This window comes from Carcharhinus amblyrhynchos, chromosome 25 (genome assembly GCF_965287045.1).
Source record: "Carcharhinus amblyrhynchos chromosome 25, sCarAmb.v2.hapA, whole genome shotgun sequence".
NCBI lineage: Eukaryota > Metazoa > Chordata > Chondrichthyes > Carcharhiniformes > Carcharhinidae > Carcharhinus > Carcharhinus amblyrhynchos.
Window position 1 is genome coordinate 8,033,562 of NC_137348.1, and position 16,615 is coordinate 8,050,176.

Here is a 16,615-nt window from a genome sequence, read left to right on the forward strand (position 1 = left end):
TTTCTGGTCAATGGTAAGCCCCTAGGATGTTGATAGTGGGGGTTCAGTGATAGTAGTGCCATTGAATGTCAAAGAGTGATGATAGTATTGTCTCTTCTTGGAGATGGTTTTTGCCTGGCACTTGTGTGATGCGAATATTACTTGTCGCTTTTCAGCCCAAACCTGGATATTTGCCCAGGTCTTATTGCATTTGGACATGGACTACTTCAGTGTCTGAGAATTGCAAATTGTGCTGAACATTTTGCAATGATCAGCGACCATTCCTACTTATGACTAGTATTGAAGAAAGCTGATTGATGAAACAGCTAAGGATGGTTGGGCTTAGGACACTAACCCTGAGAAACTGATGGCCTTGAACTGAGATGATTGACCTCCAACCACCACCATCTTCCTTTGTGATTGGTATGACTCCGATGAGTGGAGACTTTTCCCCATGATTTCCATTGATTCCAGTTTTGTTGAGACTCCCTGTTGCCACATTCAGTCAAATGCTGCCTCATTGGAGTCCAACCTGCAGGGAAATTACAGAGCAATGTAAACATAATAGATTAGTTATAATGGGGGGCTCAAATTGAATGTAGACTGGGGCGGTGATAGTGTAATGGGGGTAGAAGGGAAAAAGTTCAGGAAATGTTTCTGCAGCAGTGTGTGTCCAGCCCAACAAGAAAGGATGCACTATTGGACCTGGTTCTTGGAAATGAAGAGGATTAAGCAGATCAAGTGTCAGCAAGGGATCACTTAGGAGACAGTAATCATTGTATCGTAAGTTTTAAAATAATAGAAAAGGATAAGTTTAGTGGGGGTAAGATTAGAGGTGGACTGGTTAGACTGGAATGAAAGGTTGGCAGGAAAATCTGTAGCTGAACAGTGGGCTACCTTCAAAGTAGAAAAGGCCCACGGACCGGCAAGGTATATGGCCTTAAAAGGGAAAAGTAAGGCAAACCAACCCAGTGCTCCTTGAATGAAAAAGGAGATAGAAATTAAGGTAAAGAAGAAATAGCGTGCTTATGACATGTTGGATAGAAAATATAGTTCAGAACCAAGAGGAATACAGAAAATTCAAAGGGGAGATGGAGAAGCACATTAGAGAAGGGAAAAGGGACTGTGAAAAAGGACTGGCAGGCAGCATAAAGGGGAATCCCAAAGTCTTCTAAAAGTATGTAAATAGTAAAAGAAGTAGGGCCAGTTGAGGACCTAAAAGGGAATTTACACATGGGGGGCTGGCAACATGACTGAGGTATTAAATTAATACTTTGCATCCATCTTTACAAAGGAGGTAGATGCCACCTAGGACATGGTAATAAATGAGAAAAGTCACTGCAAGGGTTCAAAATTGATATGGAGGAAAGTTAAATGGATTGTCACTACTGAAAGTTGACAAGGCGTTGGGACTGGATGACATGCACCCAAGGATATTGAACAAAGTGAGAATGGAAATTGCAGGGGCACTGCCCATAATCTTCCAGTTTTCCTTAGATTCAGAGAGGTGCCGGTGGACTGGAGAATTGCAAGTGTATCGCCCTTGTTCAAAAAAGGTTGCAAGGATAGGTGACAATGAAAGTCAATGCAGAGAAGTTTGAGATGATGTGCTTTGGTATGAAGAACATGGAGAGACAATATGAAATAAGGGGTAAAATTTAAGGGGTGCAGGAGCAGGGGGCTTTGATGTATTTGTGCGTAGATCATTGGAGGTTGCAGGACAGGTGGAGATAGCAGTTAATAAAACATATAGTATTCTGGGCTTTATTAATGGTGGTGTAGAGTACAAGAGCAAGGAGGTTAAGCTTGACTTGTGCAAGACATGGGAACACCACGACCTACAGGTTCCCCTCCAAGTCGCTTATCATCCTGACTTGGAAACATCGCTGCTCCTTCGCAGTTGCTAGGCAAAAGTCTTGGAACTGCCTCTCTAATGGCATCATGGGTCAACCACAGCACATGGACTGCAGCGAATCAAGAAGGCAGTTCATCACTACCTTTACCAGGACAACTAGAAATGGGCAATAAATGCTGGCCTAGCCAGAGATGCCCATGTCCCATTAATGAATAATCAGAAAAAAGACATCAGTTAGACCTTAGCTGGAATATTGTGTACAGTTCTTGGTGCCATACTGTAGGATGGATGTGAACGCATTGGAGAGAGTGAAGAAGGGGTTTACAAGAATGTAACCAGAGATTGGAAAGGTTGGAACTGTTTTCCTTGGAGAAAAGCAGGTTAAGAGAAAATTTGATATAGCTGCTCAAAACCATGAGAGACTGGACAGAGTAGATGGAGAGAAACTGTTCTCTCCATTAAGAGTGTGAGGGCATAGATTTAAAGTGGTTTACAAAAGAAGCAAATGTGCTGTGATTTTTAAAAAACTTTCTCACGTGGTTCAAGTCTGGAATGCAGTGCCTGGAAGTGTGATGGAGGGAGGTTCAATCGAGGCATTCAAGAGGGTATGAGATGATTACTTGAATGAAATTAATGTGCAGGGGAAAAGACAGGGGAATGGCACTAATCCATGATGTCTGCTTGGAGACCCAATGCAAACATGATGGGCCAAATGGCCTCTTGTGCTGTAACAGTTCTGTGATTTTGTCCATATTTGAACCAAATCTATGAAGAGGTCAGGTGCTGAGTGATTCTGACAGAACCCAAACTGAATGTCAGTGAGTAGGTTATTGCTAAGCAAGAGTTGCTTGATAGCATTGTTGGTGGCACCTCCCATCGCTTCACTGATGATTGAGAGTAGACTGATGGGGTGGTAATTGGCCAGTTTGGATTTGTCCTGCTTTTGCGTACAGGACACACCTGGGCAATTTTCCACGTTGCCAGCTAGATGCTAATGTTGTAACTAACTGGAGTAGCTTAGCTAGGGGTATGGCAAGTTCTGAAGCACAAATGTTCAGCGCAGTTGCCGGTATGTTATGATGTTTTGGAGTATCTGTGTCTCCAGCCTTTTCTTGATGTCACATGGAATGAATCGAATTAGCTGAAGACTGGCAGAGGAGGCTGAGTTATGTAAATTTTTGCCAACTCGTAGAGTTAACATTTTAAGTCCATTATGGCTTCTTTGAAGAAGTCATTTTGCACTTGAAACGTTGACCCTGTTTTTCTCTCCACAGATGCTACCCGACTTGCTGAGTATTCCAGCACTTCTGTTTTTATTTATTTAACAGCAGACTGAACATTTAGATGCAAGTGTTGCTAATGGATTTTGCCCCTTTGGCAGCAATGTTGGATGAAGATGAGGAGGAGCGGGTAGACGAGGCAGCACTGCGCCAGTTGACTGAGATGGGCTTCCCCGAGAGTCGAGCAGTGAAAGCACTACGGCTGAATCAGTGAGTCTGTTTTGGGCATCATTTTGTAAACTGATCTTTTTAGGTAGCCATCGCTGTTGGATGTCTAAGGTTATTATACAGTGTGTATGCTTGTTTTTTGAAGGTTTTGTACCCCACACACAATAGTAATTTTGGGTTGCATAGCTTTTGGTAGCACCAGGTGTGGAGCATTGATAAGTTAGGATCTTAGAATTGTTGGTGGGGAGGGGTTTGTGATGGAGCTATGTAGGAAACCTCCTAACTTTTATTTACATAATCATAAGACACATGAAAGAAGAATGATCCAGTGAACTATTTAATCAAAGGGCTTTTCCCACTATCCAGGATAAACTGCCACTTAGGCACAGATTACTCAAGGATAGAAAGCATGGTTTTGTCCAAGTAAAGTCATGTCTTACCAACATTGATATTTTTGAGGAAGGAACAAGGAGGATTGATGAGGGTGATGCAGTGGATGTGGTCTATATGATTTTAGTAAGGCATTTGACAAGGTCCCGCATGGCAGACTGATCAGGGCAATGGAAGCCCATGGGATAAAGGGAAGTGCGCGGAAGTAGATCCAAAATTAGCTCAGATAGGAAACAAGGGTAGTGATTGGCAGATATTTTAGTGAATGAAAAGCAGTTTCCAGTGTCCTTCTAAAGTTTTAAAGTTTATTCTTATGGTCACAAGTAAACCTTACATTAACACTGCAATGAAGTTACTGTGAAAATCCCTGAGTCACCACACACCGATACCTCTTCAGGTACATTGAGGGAGAATTTAGCATGGACAATGCAACTGTCCATTTCACTCTATGGGAGGAAACAGCGCACCTGGAGAAAACCCACGCAGACATGGGGAGAACTCCAAACAGACACTGACCCAAGCTGGGAATCGAACCCTGGTCCCTGGCACTATGAGGCAGCGGTGCTAATCACTGTCACCGAGCACCGTTCTACAGGGCTTAGTGTTGGGTCTCTTGCTGCTTTTGGTATAAATTAATGGTTTTCACTTGAATGTGGGAGGTATGATTGGGAAATTTGCAGATGACACAAAAATTGTCCATGTAGATGATACGAAGAGGACAGCTGTCGACTACAGAATGATATCAATGGCATTATAATATTCAATCCGGAGAAATGTATGGTTGTGCCTTTTGGGAGAGCTCAATAAACAGGTTATTGAGAGGGGTTGAGGAAGTGAGACACCTTAGAGTGCATGTCCACAGGTTCCTGAAGGTGGCAAGACAGGTGGAATAAGGCAAATGGAATGCCTTCCTTTATTGCACAAGGTATAGAAAACAAAAGCAGGGATGCAGTCCTGGAACTATATAAAATGCTGGGTAGGCCAATGCTGGAATTTTGTATACCATTCTGATCACCATGCTATAGGAAGAACACAATTGCTGTAGAGAGTATAGTGAGATTTAAAAGAACATTGCCAGAGCTGGAAACTTGAAGTTATGAGGAAAGATTGATTATGCTAACATCGGTTTCTTAGAACACAGAAGGTTAAGGGGTAACTTGATGGAGGTGTACAAAATTGAAGGACTAGATAGAGCAGACAGGAAAGATTTGTTTCCCAAGCAGAGAGATATGTTACCAGGGAGCACAGATATAAGGTGATTCGTAGAAGGATAAGAGGGGATATCAAATAGTTTTTCACCCAAAGGACAGTGAGTGCCTGGAATTTGCTGGCTGGATTGGTGATCGAGGCACAAACCGTAAACTCATTTAAAAGGTATCTGGATCTACACCTCAGGTGCTTTAACCTACATAACCACAGACTGGATGCTGCAAGGTGAGATCAGAATGGGCACTGGTTCTTTTCAGTCGGCGCAGATACAATAGGCTGAATAGCCTCTTTCATTGCTGTAACTTCTCTATGGTTCTATCTCCCTGCCTATTAAAGAAGAAAATAGCCTGGTTGCAAATCTTTTATTAAAATATACTAAATTTAATGTAATACAGGAACTGTAGAATGATCTGCCTCCCTCCAGTTCGCTTTGCTGATCTTGATTATATGCCCAAGTGAGATTGACCATTATTTTGAGACTGGAACAAAGGAAGATATTCCAAGAAACTAAAGATTAATTACTGCACCTAAAATAAAATCTCTAACCTAAAATAATGTCGATAAAATAATGAGGGGCATAGATCAGCTAGATTGTCGATATCTTTTCCCAAAAGTAGAGGAGTCTGAAACTAGAGGGCATAGGTTTAAGATGAGAGAGGAGAGATACGAAAGGGTTCAGAGGGGCAATTTTTTTCACACAGAAGGTGGCGAGTGTATGGAACAAGCTGCCAGAGGTGGTAGTAGAGGTGGGTACAATTTTGTCTTTTTAAAAGCATTTAAACAATTACGTAGGTAAGATTGGTGCAGAGAGATATGGGCCAAACACAAGCAACTGGGACTACCTCGATGGTTTAAAAAAAAGGGGGCGGCATGAACAAATTGTTACAAAGGACCTGTTTCCAGGTTGTAACTCTCTATGACTCTATGAAAAGGGGAATGTGCCTTATCAGTGATATTTGAATAAGAGTTGAATTCTATTTCTAAACTCAACTCCCTTCTAAAGTCTTTAAACTTTATTAAGGATCTGGACTGTTGTCAATAGAAATGCGACATAACTGAATAGTGCTAACCTATACAGCTGCATCAATATTTGTTGTCAGATTCCAATTTGCAGGTTTTCCCTTCTACCCACAGTATGTCTGTGACACAGGCCATGGAGTGGCTGATTGAACACGCAGAGGACCCCACAATTGATGCACCGCTACCCGGGGATGCGACTGCCGGAGGGTCAAGAGCAGCTGCAAAGGAAGCAAAGCCAGAAGCTGTGGGTGAAATTGCCAAACAGGACGAGTTGACTGACATCTTTAAGAAAATTCGGCGGAAACGGGAATTCCGACCAGAACCCAGAGTGAGTGGAATGAATTTCATTTCAATGCATGGGGCCTGAATAGAATTTTTCTTATACCTGAACAGTGCCTTTCCTGTAATTTGAGAGGCTTTCTGAAGCTTTATTCATAATTGAAAACTGGAGTGTAACACTTTCACAGAAAATCAATAAATTATTACTGAGTTATGAAGAGAACTGCTGCTTTTCACTTCAAAATCTCCCACTCTTTTCCTCTTGGTTACATGAGAAACCTACTGTTATTAGACCAATTGCAATTGTATAGGGAGTTGGTGAAATCACATCTGGAGTTCAGTTTTGGTCTCCTTATTTAAGCAAGAATGTGGTGGCACTGGAGGTAATTCAGAGGAGGTTCACCAGATTGATTCTGGGGATGAAAGGGTTGACATAAGAGGAGAGATTAAACAGATTGGTCTTGGACTGTTGGAGTTTAGAAGAATGAGAGGGGATCTGATCAGGTATATAACATTTCAAAAGGATTAATGGAATAAATGTAGACCAATTATTTCCTCTTATGGGACAATCTCTATAACAAGAGGTTACAGATATAGGTTAAGAGATTGTCGATTTAAAAATGAAATCAGGAGGAATTAGCTGCCCCATAGCACGGTGGAATCTGAATTGTTGAATGGTTTCAGGAAGGAGAGAGATATATTTTTAGTAAAAAATATAAGAGGGTTTGGGGAACAAGTGGGGAGGTGAATTTGAAACCAGGGACAGATGAGCCATGATCTGAAAGAATGGCAGAGCCGGCTCAAAGGGCTGAATTTGCCAACTTCAGCTCCTGATTCCTACATGATCAAATTGATCACTGATGGTTTATCATCCTGACTGTAATCAATGTACACATTCCGATTTAAACCATTGTACCTCAAAGGTGTTACAATATAGATGTGCTGTGCATTTGAATGATACAAACAGTGGCCAAAGATCCCAGTAAGAGTGAGCCACAATTGTGTTAAAGGGCATTTTTCCCAACCTTGCTAGGATTCTTTATTTCACAGGATGAGTTGAAGTGGCATGCAGTCAGATGCAAGAAAAATGATTGCAGCAGTAGAGTTGATGAAGGACCTGGAGGTGATGTTGAAGGTTCTGCATTCCAACACTTGCTGAGTTATCAGCTGCATGCATGCTGGCTGCAACATCATGGGCCAAAGGTGTGTGATCCAAATTTGAGGGTCTTATCACTGCTTGAGAGCTGCTGTTCTAAGTAACCCAGCGGGCTTTCCTCAGCCTGCTGCTGGGCGACGGTTACTTGCATTGGTCTCTAAGTATATCTGTATGTATGGGGAGGGCTGAAGGACAATGCTGAATTGTGTTAATCTGCAGCAGTGCATCATGGCAGACCGCCTCTGGTTATTGCGTGTTGTGACATTGTATATTCAGAAAGAATCTGTTCATGATTTTGCTACATGTGGTGAACAGAGTATTTTGTTCCCAAGATCACTCTTAGTGTGCTTTTACATTAAGAATGTAAGCTGATTCTAGGCGGACTGTACATGCTTTTGTAAGTAACAGGGCGTTTCTAAAAGTTACTAGTTTAAGTGTACAGTAGTGCCAATACAAGCAATATGCACATGGTTGAATAGCTGGTGCTTGGTTTTTATTATAGGCTATGATTGCCCTGATGGAAATGGGATTCGACGAAAAGGAGGTAATAGATGCTTTGCGAGTCAACAATAACCAACAAGATGCTGCTGTAAGTACAAATGGAGCAGATTATTTTAGCAAACTAAAGCTACTTAAACCTAATCTTTATATGTTGTGTTGAAATTCAAAGTTCTTGTTTTGAGTTGCTGAATTCCTAATCTGCGTCATTGAGTTTATCTGGAGCATGCACGTAGTATATAACTTGTATGTGTGGGAGGGGGAGGTAGGATCTTTGTGCAAAATATGAGGCACATATGAAATTAGGGAGGTGGTGGATGAGTCAACATGGGGAAATTATATTGTTGCCTTTCTGAGGATTACACTCATGTCCCATGGCCTCATCCTACTCTTTCTGATCTCCCAGAACAAGTATTATTTCTGGATGTTCTCTTCGAAATCCCCAGTACCTTTACTAAAATAGAAGATAAATGTAGAATAAAAATAGTAAAGGTCACAAGTGCTGATTGCTGCAAATTTTGTGTTCCAAAAATCCCACGTGGCTTCCTGAGTGGTTTAGTGGGTAACGCTCCATGTGATATCTGTGCAAACCAAATGGTAATGGTGGAACTATATCCCAGCAAGAGTTGATAGCCTCAGAGTAGGAACTTGAGTAGGCAAAGATTGGTGAAAGTATAGACGGGTCATTAAAAATGAATTACTTTCTTGTGGCATTTGAACCCTCGTACTGCTGTTGAGAGCAGTGCTTACATGGAATAAAGGTTTTCTTTCTCCCCCCTCTTAAGTTTTAAATTAGGATGCTTTGAATTTTCTCCTCCCACCCTACAAAGGACAAAGTGGTTATAATGTTTTGATGGGATTCTCACCCAACATTAAAAAGCCCTAACTAAGAAATGGTTAAGTAAACTGTGAAATTCTTTGCATATGTTGCCTAAATCTTCATGCCCCACTGAATTACTATGGCAGAATAATATTTTTACTTTCACCCTGAGCCTCCCAGTTATTTGAGAGTCAGCAGCCACAGGAAGGGTTTCTTGGACAAAGAAATTGAAGAGGATTGTTCTGGTTAGCCTGCTGAGATTACTTTGTTGATGCTGTAAACAAAACTATCCCTGAAGCAACAATGTGGCTGTAATCCTACTCTCAGCCTCTCATTGTATTGTAACCCTGAGATCCGGTCTGATCGAACAAATTCCTGAACAGTAATGAGCAATCTTTATTTTTCAGTGTGAATGGTTGCTGGGTGATCGAAAGCCCTCCCCTGAGGAGTTAGAAAGGGGCATTGACACCGAGAGTCCATTATTTCAAGCCATTCTGGACAACCCTGTTGTACAGCTGGGACTGATTAATCCTAAAACACTGCTTGGTAAGTGTTCTTAATGCTTTGATCTGTCAAGTGAGGCTAGGAGTTCCATTATAGTTTTCCTCCTCTCTCCAGGTCTTTTCCTACTAAGGCGTTAGTTGCTTCCTGAGATTGTTTTCAAAGATGCTTGTGCTCTCCAGTTCCCCTAAGTGCACATTCTTTGTACAGGACCTAATAGGTGTTGACAGATTATTCAGCAGCCAGTCCTGATCCTATCCTTCTGATGCACATCGGGATTGCTGAATAATGATCAGCAGCAGAATCCAGCATTTATCCTGCTAATCCCTCTAATCTACACATCTTTGGACACTAAGGGCCAATTTATCATGGCCAGTCCACCTAACCTACACATCTTTGGAGTGCGGGAGAAAGCTAAAGCGCCCAGAGGAAACCCATGCAGACATAGGGAGAATGTGTAAACTCCGCACTGTCACCCAAAGCTGGAATTGAACCTGGGTCCCTGACGCTGTGAGACAGCAATGTTGGGTGTTGAGAGGCAGCAGTGTTAACCACTGTGCCACCATACCAATCCTTTGTTCCTTTTGATGTGCCTGATTTTCCCCTCAGTAACCTAGGACATTGGTAGAATCCGTGTGTTACCTTGGGGAGAGGGAAACAGAGTTAACGTTTCAGGTCAGTGACCATTTAGCAGTTCACTTTGCAGATGTTGCTGGACCCTCTAACTATGTCCAGCATTTTCTGACTTCCTTTCAGGCATTTCCTAATTGTTGACTGAGTGGAGTATTGTGTTTATTTCAAAAGCAGGAATGTCTTGCTGTGTATTGAAGCGTAAGATCCTCAAGTCTGAGCTCAGATGTTAAATGCGCACTTCAACTTAAATGTCCCTCAAAGGTCACAGTCTCATGTTACACTTAATACATTGCTGCTAACCATGAATGTTAAGAAAGCTGTCTAGCAGTGGACGTCTGTGCTATTGTTACTTTATTTAAATCATTCAGCTAACAAGAGTGCTGATGATGTTGAGCAATTGAAACCTCTGTGCAGAAACTTGTTTTACTTGGGTACAAAAATAACTTGGCCTGTGGATGCATACAGTAAAATGACGGCTGTGTTGGACCTGCTGATTCTCCATAGCAGCTGTTGTTGTCTGACCAACCTTTGGAACAGGCCAGCTTGTTTTTTGCCATGTTTAATCGATGAGTAAAATATGTCAAGCACGTGGAACATAATTTTCGAGATACAATCATAGAATTCCTACAGTGCAGAAGGAGACCATTTGGCCCATCGAGTCTACACTGACTGTCCAATACAGCATCCTACCCAGGCCCACGCCCCCCCCCCCCCCCCCCCGCCCCCCCCCCCCCCGTCTCTCTCTCTCTCTCTCTCTCTCTGTTTGCCGTGTTCCCCCCCGCCCCACCCAAATAACTCAGCATTTACCCTCCCGCAATCCCCCTATCCTGCACATCTTTGGGCACAGTAAGCGAATAGTCCTGAAAGCTATTGATGCCAAATAAACCTGTTGGACTTTAGCCTGGTGCTGTGAGACTTCTTACTGTGCCCACACCATGGCTACACGTCTTAGGACACTAAGGAGCAATTTAGCATGGCCAATCCATTTAACCTGCACATCTTTGGACTGTGGGTGGAAACTGGAACACCCAGAGGAAACCCACACAGACATGGGGAGAACATGCAATCTCAACACATACCCAAGGTAGGGATTGAACCCGGGTCTCTGGTGCTATGAGGCAGCAGTGTTGAGCGCTATGAAGTGGCAGTGTTGGGTGCTATGAAGTGACAGTGTTAACCACAGTGTCCCTTTTGATGTCCCTTTTTTTTAAAATGTAAAAATGAATTGCTGCTTTGTCCTTTTGTCTGGACAGTGGGAGATTCGGGCCTGTGGAGTTCATAACATTGTTGACTGTGATACCACCTCAAAATATGTCTTAGGAGAGATTTGATCTTTTTTATTTTTTCCCTCTCAATCCTCCCGATCCAAGCTACTGTGTTGCAGCCCAACTGAGAATTGGCAGAATTTGGTAATCAACAATATGTCGTCCTACTCTGGTCTTCTGAATAAATGTGCAGTGATTAAAAGTCCCTCTATCTCTGGAGGAGTAGGAGAGTGACTTTCAGCCAGTCACTTTCCTTTATTACTATTGGTAATGCAAAACTTCATGCTTATGTTACAATAAAAGGTTTGTATTTTATTGGAGTGAGTTTTATCTGCCACCTGACTCTTGTCTCTTATGGTATTTGATTTGCCAATAGTCTCAGCCCTTCACCCACCAACCTCAGTGGGATTCTGGTGCTTGAGCTTTGCTCGCATTTATCCATCTCTAGTTTCTAAAGATGACCTATTGTCTTCCAGCAGCGAAATTCCAGTAAAGTAGCGACCTTTTCCAGGGACAGCGTTCTGCTTAGTTTCTTCTCAGCAGAAGTTGTCTCACAGTTTCTTTTGGAGCTGAGTAATGCAAATGGAATATGTGCCTTCATGAATCTTAAATTAGCTGTATTTTAGTAAATTGTGCAGATTATACTGTATTCATTTGGCTTGAGAATTGCCAAATACTGGATCATAAGAACTCATTTTCTAAAATTCATTTCATAGCCAGAATAGTTTCTGGTTTTCAGTCAAGAATAGGTAATCTTCTGATTCTATGCAATGGGCACATGGTGGCACAGTGGTTAGCGCTGCTGCTTCACAACGCCAGGGACCTGAGCTCAATTCTGCCTTGGGTGACTGACTGTGTGGGGTTTGTACATTCTCCCCATGTCCATGTGGGTTTCCTCTGGGTGCTCTGGTTTCCCCCCACACGCCAAAGATGTGCAGGATATGGGGAGTTGCCATGCTAAATTGCCCCTTAATGTCCAAAGGTGTGTAGGTTAGATGGATTAGCCATGGTAAATGTTTGGGGTTATGGGAATGGGATGGTGGGGGGGAAGAGGACCTGTCAGAGTTGGTGCGGATTCAATGGGCCAAATGGCACTGCAGGGATTCTATGAATTGTCTGCTGTCGGGTGTTGTTTCTGTATTATGTTGCTCTGCAATTCCCCAATCGCCACCAACCCTCAAATGTGTTCCCCTCTTGCAGCATTTGAAGATATGCTGGAAAACCCGTTGAACAGCACTCAGTGGATGAATGATCCTGAGACGGGTCCTGTGATGTTGCAGATTTCTAGAATCTTCCAGACTCTGAATCGCACATAGGGCAACTGTTCGCCTCTGACAGAGGTGCTTCCAGCTGCTCACTGACAGAAAAGGGTGCCATTTCCTGAGAAGAGCGTCCATGGATTATTCACTCATGGACCCTGTTTGTACTCGATTATGGGTAGCTTGCAACTACATCCACTTAACTACTGTTGCCTTTGGATCTAGTGCTTAACCAGCCATGATTTGAGGTTTTTAATTTAAAGTAAATGCTGTTAGTAAATTGTACAGTTTGACACACAAAAGAGAACACTTATAAAAAAAATACAGAAGGAGAAAGTAATCCCACTTTGCTGGGGAAGAGGTAACAATTGTGTCTTGTGGCATTTGGGCTTTTGTTTTAAAAACAGCCAAAGAATAAAGGGTAAAAGACATGGCGTCCACTAATTAAATGTTTACTATTGTTTGACTGCTTGGAATCCTGTATCTCTCCTTGGAAAAAAGGGATGGACAACGTTTTGGTGAACAGTTGTTCCTTCATATGCGCCAAAGCAAACTTGGAAAAATTGTCAATGTGGAGAGCAGTGACATAATTGATTAGTCAAGATCATTTGTCCTCCTCCAAGAATATTATAATTGAGCTATGTAGTGAGGGAAATGAGCTGTGTGGTAAAAAGGTGGGGGGGGGGTGGTGGGGGGGGGCAGTTCTGCAAGCTAGCAGTGATTGCAAGTAAAAGATAATGCTGGAGTTAAATGAGGCATTCTTTATGCATCACTACACAAGTTTGGGTGCTATTTGATGCACCCAAGGTCATCAGTGTGTGGGATGTCCTCATTTAAAAGATTTGGTGCCAACTGGGTCTGTTTAATATACAGAATGCTCCTCCTGCTATTTGCTTTGTTTTAAAGAAAATGTTTTCTCACAGTATCAAAAACCAATGTCTTTTTGCAGCTTTGGAGAAAAGCCACTCTTCTCGCTTTGATACCTTAATGCTCGTTACCACTATGTATAAAGAATCTATAAACGTTGATTTTATAGAATGGTCTATTTGGAGACCATGTACAGATAAAGTTTTACCGGTGACAACCCAGATGTTCCCTGTACCAGCCACAGTCTGCAAAATGAGGAAAACATGAAAACCTGGTAGACAATATGCGGGATAAAGAATTTGTCCACTCTCACTGCCATCAATCATTGCATTGAGCAAATTAAGAACTTTTGCTTTACCGCAATGCGTGAGATATTAAAACTGGCCTCAAGGGTTTGAATATCGGTGGAGTGCTCTGTGTATTAAAGGAAAGTGAGTTAGTTGCTGAGGTTTACCTTTTGGTGCCACGGAGTGTCTAAAAGCAGCAATGTTTTAATAAACGCAACTAAGACTCGGCCAAAATGAAGACACGTGGAGGAGGAAGTGCTTTGGCTCTGTGCAGTGAAATTGTGAGCTTGTTGTTCTTGCAAGCGCTAGTGATGCCACAACGCATGGAGACAAAAGCAGTTCTTCCCCGATGGTGCTGGCTTGTGTTTTATAAGTGTTCTCCTTTCACAAAAGAATTGTACTGAAACCATCAGGGGCTGATTATTTTAAAGGTTGTTGATGTCTACATCACTGTAATCAGAGCATCTGACGAAAGACTTTCTTGGGTTTGTACTTTGGCGTGTGAGACTAGCGACGTTTTAAAAGATGGCCAAGTGTGAAAGGTTTTTTTTGAGTATTTATTTTAGCTAAAAAAAAATTGTCAAAAGTTTTGCATTAAACGGAGAGATGCCAGGCTTGTGATTAGCTGGCTGCTTTTTGAAATTTGGTCGACTTGCTTTTAATTTCTGACTGTTTGTTTCTTTCGGAAGTTTCATTACCTTTATTATCCATAAAGAACAGATCGGCTCGGCTGCTTCCGAATTGGTTCCACCTCAGCTTTGTTATCCAGGAGACAGCTATCATTGTCTGAAGCACAGTTTCAAAATGATGCTTAGAACTGTTAACTAAGAGTTGTGCAATTTTTTTTAAAAAAAGAAAAATGCTGGTGTGTCTCAGGAACTGAACAACTTCTTGATGTCACAAACTGAATTATTTTCTGCATTCCACCATTTTCAATTTAATTTCAGTTATGTCCCAAAGTGAGTCTGTTTTCTCTCTCCAAATTTTCTTCCTTCCTTCCTTCCTTCCAGGGGATGTCAATTCCTCGCTTAAGACATTCTCTTAAGGGTGCCTAATTCCTTGTGTATCTCACCAAAATGACAATCATTTTTGTATGAGCCCAAACAAGGGGTGTCAGCAGGTAATTTAGGTGTCGGAGTGGGTAATGGGGAGGTGGGGTCCACAGTTTTGTCTTTGAAACGTCACTCATTCCTCACTTGATCAACCTCTTGAACCATCGCAGGGATTCGCCTTGAACTGTTGGTGTGTTTGTGTTTCTGTGTACACGGATGTTTTCTCTGAGTGGACTGAGCCAGACAGATTAAGCAGGAGTCTGATGCAATCCTTGATTTGTGCTGTTAGTAGTTTTTTTTTACCCCTAGCAGTTGGTTGATCAGAGGAAATAGAACCCCATGTCCCACCACTTCACAACACCAGCATGTTTTTACTACTCTGCTGTGTCTCCACTCCAAAGTTAATCTTTTACTATCACAGGAAAAATAGGGCAATCCAGTCCTTTCACAATTCCAGAAGTAATTTCCATTGTTGGTCTTTGAGATTCCAACTTTGGAATGGATTGTCAGATGGTTTCATTTTTCATATTCCCTTTCATCAAACAGGTGAGTTATAAGTAGCAAACTTCACTCTGGCAGATATGTGTGTGAATATTTGAAACTTGGTCCCTAAGTGAGAATTAAATGTTCCACAGCTGTGTCTGCTGTGGTATAGGCAACCTGACACCTTTTTGACATGTGGAACCCTTTCTACAGCACAATCTACTGTAACCTGCAGGACGAAAGGATAATTCCTGTTGTGTGCATGTTACTACTAAAGTCATTTGTGTAAAGATTTGGCAAACTACTCGTCCCACCTCACCTATTCCCTGAGTGTATAGAGTTGGATAATGGTGTTCCTTAATATGACATCTACTGTTTTTTCAGCCTGGGTGCAGACTGGTACTTGCTTAACAGATATCTGGTCGTGCGGATCCATTATTGCAAAGGTAGAGGTTACAAAGCAAAGCAGAGTGGTGTCATGTTAAAACAAACCGTTGTGAACTTTGCAGTGTCACTTTTCCCCTCTTGCCAAGTGATTGTTTAGTGAAAAGTGTCATCTATTCTATGAACTTTCAAACTGAGTGCCATCAAATAAAATATTTTATTTCTAATTGGCAGTTTTCATATGGATCTTTTAAGACATTAATAATTCACACTTTCTAACCTCTCCTCATTCCTATTCTGGCTCATGGCTGCACAATGACGACTTTATGGTCCTGGAAATTGCTGCCAGGAGCTAATTGTGGATTTAATTTGCTGCAGGAATGCAGCCTTTTTAAGACCAATCATAAACCGAAGAGGATACTGCAAGTGCCCAGGGGGTAACTCCACATTCGAAAGGCAGGCTAACTTAGAATGTGAATCTTTCGGATGTTTGATGCACGTGATCTGGTTTTCATTTGATTTCCAGAATTATTAATTTTACCTCTAATCGAGATACTTTTGTGGAAGGTGAGTGGCTGTGTGAAAAGAAAGGTGGTGAGTTTTGGTTTAGTTCAGTAAATTTGAATTCAGTAAAATGTGCAATAACTACCACTAGCAGATTTTATTTGGCATCAGTGGCAAGGCCAGCATTGATTACCCATCCCCAATTGTCATTGAATTGATTAGCTTACTCAGTCAGTCATCATGCTGCCCTGTTGCCTCCACCAGTCAAGTTCTGTCTCCACCATTTTAGACGTGTAATTGAGTCAATTGTGCTTTGTGGATCTGGGGTCACGTATAAGCCAGACCAATAAAGAATGGCAGTCTTCTTTCCCTAAAGGACGTTAGTGAGCCAGGTTGATTTTTATGACAACCCATGATAGTTTCATGGTCATCATTACTGAGTCTAGTTTTCAATTCCAGATTTTTAAATTCTACCATGTTCTGTAGTGGGATTTGAACCCATATCCCCAGAGCATCAGGCTGGATCTCTGGCATACTAACCCAGTGACTTCACACTAACCCATCGTCTCCCTCGACTGCATTACAGAAGAAGGTTTTTCTGATACCACCAGACTGCAGAATTGATGCAGGTCCTCTCAGCCAGCACCCAATTCTTATGTGGGCACTGTTATCATTTATCTCTGTAAAACCTAAGTTATATGACTAGTTATGACGTGGAGATGCCAG

At 42.0% G+C, this 16,615-nt stretch overlaps 1 protein-coding gene across 2 annotated transcripts in view; it reads left to right on the forward strand.

Moving 5' to 3' along the window:
- The window catches only part of ubac1 (UBA domain containing 1), a 37,227-nt gene extending 24,466 nt beyond the window's left edge, over positions 1-12,761 (forward strand). For both annotated transcript variants that reach the window (XM_080212141.1, XM_080212142.1), the window contains exons 6-10: positions 3,216-3,324; positions 6,016-6,229; positions 7,839-7,925; positions 9,062-9,200; positions 12,254-12,761. In XM_080212141.1, coding sequence (XP_080068267.1) covers positions 3,216-3,324; positions 6,016-6,229; positions 7,839-7,925; positions 9,062-9,200; positions 12,254-12,369 — 665 coding nt within the window. In that variant the 3' untranslated portion in view covers positions 12,370-12,761. The remainder of the gene's footprint in view (positions 1-3,215; positions 3,325-6,015; positions 6,230-7,838; positions 7,926-9,061; positions 9,201-12,253) is intronic.
- Positions 12,762-16,615: the final 3,854 nt, after the last annotated feature.